The sequence below is a fragment of the Triticum dicoccoides genome, chromosome 4A (genome assembly GCF_002162155.2).
Source record: "Triticum dicoccoides isolate Atlit2015 ecotype Zavitan chromosome 4A, WEW_v2.0, whole genome shotgun sequence".
In the NCBI taxonomy this organism is placed as follows: Eukaryota; Viridiplantae; Streptophyta; class Magnoliopsida; order Poales; family Poaceae; genus Triticum; species Triticum dicoccoides.
In genome coordinates, this window is record NC_041386.1 from 707,300,103 (window position 1) to 707,304,859 (window position 4,757).

General features: G+C 51.4%; 2 protein-coding genes across 2 annotated transcripts in view; one reads left to right on the top strand and one right to left on the bottom strand.

Moving 5' to 3' along the window:
- The first annotated feature begins 454 nt into the window (after positions 1-454).
- On the top strand, positions 455-2,402 carry LOC119288053 (BAG family molecular chaperone regulator 3-like). Its single transcript, XM_037567670.1, has 2 exons — positions 455-1,459; positions 1,563-2,402. The coding sequence occupies exons 1-2, from the start codon at positions 884-886 to the stop codon at positions 2,034-2,036; spliced, it is 1,050 nt and encodes a 349-aa protein (XP_037423567.1). The 5' UTR covers positions 455-883; the 3' UTR covers positions 2,037-2,402.
- An 888-nt stretch (positions 2,403-3,290) lies between these two features.
- LOC119284167 (myb-related protein P-like) overlaps positions 3,291-4,757 on the bottom strand; it is a 2,150-nt gene continuing 683 nt past the window's right edge. Inside the window, exon 2 of the mRNA XM_037563402.1 lies at positions 3,291-3,371. Coding sequence (XP_037419299.1) covers positions 3,291-3,371 — 81 coding nt within the window. The remainder of the gene's footprint in view (positions 3,372-4,757) is intronic.

The following is a 4,757-nucleotide window of genomic DNA, read 5'->3' on the forward strand; positions in this document are numbered from 1 at the left end:
GGGCATATGGTTCCCATCATCATTCTTAATCCCATCCGCATGTGATCACCCCGCTTAACTACACCACACCACACTGCACAGCTGCTTAGTTGTAGTGGTCGCAACTGTTTTAAATGCGGTCGTTACATCGCTTCTCCCTCCTGATTAACAACTCACAATAATTCTAAGTAGAAATGTATAATGCGCGATGGTTGAGACGTTATGTCAGGCTAGGATCCACATCCGTCGCCACCGTCTAACCAATCGGAAAACGCCCCTTAATTTTTAAGAAATTATTAGCTCCTTGGTTTTATTGTAAGCCAACAGGAATTGTCGGTCAGACAGTGCAGACACGAATAAGAACAAGAATGATAAAACGAGAAAATGTTGCCGCTAATTTGTCATCTCTGATGGCGCCATTGCCACCCACACCCACACCTACAAGCAGCAGTGTGTGTGCGTCTTCGGGCGAGCTTCCTTCCACAGTCGCACGGCAACAAACCAAAAGTTGAAATACAATGTGTAATTCTGCCATGGTGATTTGGTTAGTTTTTAGTTGTGGCATCAGACAATAATTTAGGCTCTTCTGATTTCGGTTTTGATGATAATGTGTTCGCCATGTGGCAAGTGGGCGATACTGTAATCCGCGTATATATTCCCCTTGTCCGTTGCGCTTAAGCTCCCGCTAAATACACTCCCTCCCTCCTCGCCGTCCGTCCGTCCCTCCATTCCATCCATCTTCTTCTTCACCGATCCGCCATTGCCTCGCGCGCCGGCGGAGGCTTGCCGCTTTGGAGCTGTTTCCCGCCACTGTTGCGCGCTTGCCGGCCTCGTGGTAGCCACTGCCCATTTAATTTACTTACAGCTGCAAAGCGCGCCAATTCGGCGGGCGGCGGCGGTCACCATGCTGGGGGTGAGGAAGGGCGCGGCGACTGTGGAGCTGGGGTCGCTGACCATGAGGAGGAAGGGCGCCCCGCCTCCGCCTCCCCCCGTGGTGCCGGTGGAGGAGGGGAAGAAGGCGCCGGCGGTGGCGGTGGGGACGGGGAAGGTGTCGGCGGAGGAGGTGTGGGAGGTGCGGCCGGGCGGGATGCTGGTGCAGAAGCGGGGGCCCGAGGAGGACGAGCCGGCGCCGGAGAGCGTCAAGCCGGTGCCCACCATCCGGGTCAAGGCCAGGCTCGCCGGCAAGACCCACGAGATCTACGTCAGCGCGGAGGCCACGTTCGGGGACCTGCGGAGGCGGGTGGCGGAGCGCGCCGGCGCGCACCCGGAGGACCTGCGCACGCTGTACAAGGGCAAGGAGCAGGACCCCAAGGCGTTCCTCGACATGGCGGGGGTCAGGGACCGCTCCAAGGTCGCCGTGGTCGACGACCCCGAGGCCCGCGCGCGGCGCCTGCTCGAGGAGCTCCGCCTGGGCAGCCTCCGCAAGGCCGCCGGCGCCGTCGCCGCCGTCGCCGCCGAGGTCGACAAGATCGCGCCCAAGGTACGCGCATTGCCGGTCCGCCCCGTGTTTTTCCGAGCCGGGAGGGGTTGGGAACAGAGCATGAGAGCAGAGGAGTTGACCCGTGGTTAATTTTGGTGGGCAGGTGTCGGCGCTGGAGGCGTCGGTGCGCAAGGGGGAGAAGGTGGCGGAGAAGGACGTGGCGACGGTGACGGAGCTGCTGATGAACGAGCTGCTCAAGCTGGACGCGGTGGCCGCCGGCGGCGACGTGAAGGAGCAGAGGCGCGTGCAGGTGAAGCGGGTGCAGAAGTACGTGGAGACGCTCGACGCCGTCATGGCCAAGAACGCCACCATCGCTCCCAAGCCCGCCAGCGCGAAGAAGCAGCCGCCACAGCCAGCGCCGGCGAGGCAGCTGCCGCAGTCGCAGCGGCAACGCCACCAGCAGCCTCCGCAGGCGCAGCAGCCGCCGGCGCAGACGGCGCGGTGGGAGATGTTCGACCTGCTGTCCTCGCTCCCGACCACCTCGTCCTCCTCCTCCACCACCACCACCGACAGCTCCACCGCGTCCTCCGCCGGCGCGCCCCCGCCGCCCACCAACCGGCTCGACTGGATGCTCTAGACCGGATCGAATTTCTGAAGCAAATGCAACAGAGGCTCGCGCGCCAAGAATCGCTCGCCGAGACGGTGATTGAATTTCGGCCATGCCTTGATTAGATCATCATGGTACCATACTGCCGCCAAGTCCTAGTTCATCATCATGTCAGAGAGAGGTGTCCAAAGTTTTTTCCTCTTTTTCGTCTTCTTCTTCTTCTTCTTCCGCGTCCGTCATCATCAAAATGTCTGATACTGCTACAAATTCTTTGGTGTGCATACTCTGGGAACCAAACAGTGGGTCAAAAGCTAGGGGATGTAAAATGTAATGTGTCCAGTTGAGATTGAGATTGGGAAATAAGTCAAAGCTTAGAGTTGCGTCCATGTCCATCCATGGTGACTGTCGGTACTGGATGCCACTGTTGCTCAGTTGTTGACGAGTGGGGGGCGATCGATCGCTGTGGACGGACTTTTCATCTCATCATTTCTTGCTGTTGCGATGATGATAATTGGAACGGAACACCTCCAAAGATCTGTTTCTGCTGTCGCTGCGGGTGCAGTCGGTGTCCTTGTTGTTGCAGCGTTGGTTGGCGCCTATCTGTCAGGTTTTGATTCCTTGCTCCTCCTTCATTCATTCATTCAGAGCCGAGTGAATAATGGAGGGTTGTTGTTGGTGGTGCGCACAGCAATGAATTCTCTATTGTCGTGCCACATTCAGCTCACTCCCTCGCCTCGCCTCTCCTTCCATTCCATCATCCATCCATCACAGACGATTCACCCCCGCTTTCGACAGGACTCTACCGTTTCCGATTTGTCGGTTTTACTGCATTTTCTTTGGTCAGACTTGTGTTGTTTGACTGTGTGCATTCTAGTTATGCAGAGGCCGGGTGTTACTCATAATGTTTTGTATCGGCTTGCTGCTACAATTTAAGATAATAAAAGTGTCATTTATCGGGAAAAAAAAAATCACAGACGACTGAGAGTAGCACGTTCTTCCGGTGAAGGTGCTTGGCCTGTTTGGTGCCATGGCAATCATGCGACGAGCTAGAAAACGAGCAGGAATCCTGAGGGAATTTCGGGGCAATCCCTAGCCCTACCTAGCATGGACTGTGATACGATACGAATGAATGGAAAATCATACGGGGTGGCTGTGGTTGCCGTTGAAGTGTCAGTGTGGCCAGGAGTTTTAATTAGGTTTGCATGTGCTTAGCAGCATATACATGTGTACTGTTATTGTTATGGTTATTATTGTCATTGTTCCGGTGGTTGGGTGGGGGGAGCATCAGATGCTGCCCTGTCCTCCCCTCAGCTCACTGTCAGCATTGCTGGCCGGAGGGAGATGCCTTCCTTGATTCCTTCCTTCCTAGTTGCCACCAATTTATAACATGGTCTTTAGTAGGAGTGTTGCTATTTTTCTATCTTGTTGTTGTTCTTTTATGAAAGTTTGTGAGATGCTAACATAATAATAATGCTGCTTGTATTGAGCGTGCGCGGTTGGTGCTCAACAGAGAATTCCGCGTACGTAGCTCCTCACATGCCGGTATAGCCGTGGCCGGCATTTTTTTTTGTTTTATTTAAAACGGTTGCTTTTTTGTGAAGAGCTATACTTCATGAATGGCGTGGAGCATTCTTAAACCAAAGGCTTCTACAAGAAAGTATTGAGGGGGGATAAGTGCCCCTAAATGCGGGGATAGTTGCTTTTGAGAAAACAAAAATATCACTAATCATACAATTTCATGGGGAGCTCCGGCCCGGATATCCTCTTTGTTTGATTTCACTTAAGCGGGTCAACTTTTGGCCATCCGATACATGAAACAAAAAATATTGGGATGGAACGATGATTCACCGAGCTTGCATAGAAACTCCTCTCTTGTCGTAACTATCCCGAGTAACGTTTCGGTAACATTGTACAACATACAAGAAAAGGTTAATCGGAGAAACTATATACAGGGTCAATATTTTTATTCTATGTATTTTCCTTGAGGGGTCAAGTACGAACGAGGTCAACAGGGAAAAATAGCCTCTTTTTTTCTTGGTAATATTTATGAAAGTTCATGGCATACTCACATGATGCTACTATTAAGAATGCGCAGTTGGTGCAGAATAGAGAAATCAAGGCGCGCACGAAGATCCTCACATGCTTTTCAAGACATTGCTATTGTTTTTTTTAATGAAGAACCATACTTCATGAATGACATGCAACCTAGTTAAACCAATGGCTTTTACAAGAAAGTATTGAGAGAAGGGGGAACAAACAAAAGATGGGGAATACACTTATACATGTAAAAGAGTTCCTCAATGCAAGAATGGCTGCTTTTGAGAAAAAGACAAATTTCAATATTTTGATGATTATATCCCTTCTAACCGTCGATAAATGAGGAAGGAAAAGATGAGGTCCTCGCACAAGTGCGAGGCAAACCTTTCTTTTGTAATACATTGTACCCAATTTTTTGTTTTACGATTGTGTTGTATTAAGAGCCAATTACCAGTTCTTTTGGGCGGCTTAAAAATAAGCCGCCCCTCCCCAGCTTAAAAAATAAGCCGCTCTCTAAATTTGTTGACACTTCTAAATTAGTTATCCTATAACTAGTTCAGAAGCCCCAATGAATGAAGGAGGTTGCTTTATGGAGAAAGCTGGGGAGGAGACGGCTTATATTTTAAGCCGTCAAAAGAACTGGCCCTAAGTATCCACTTGTTTTCCTTGTTATAGTGACGGGGTGTGTGTGTGTGTGTGTGTGTGTGTGTGAGA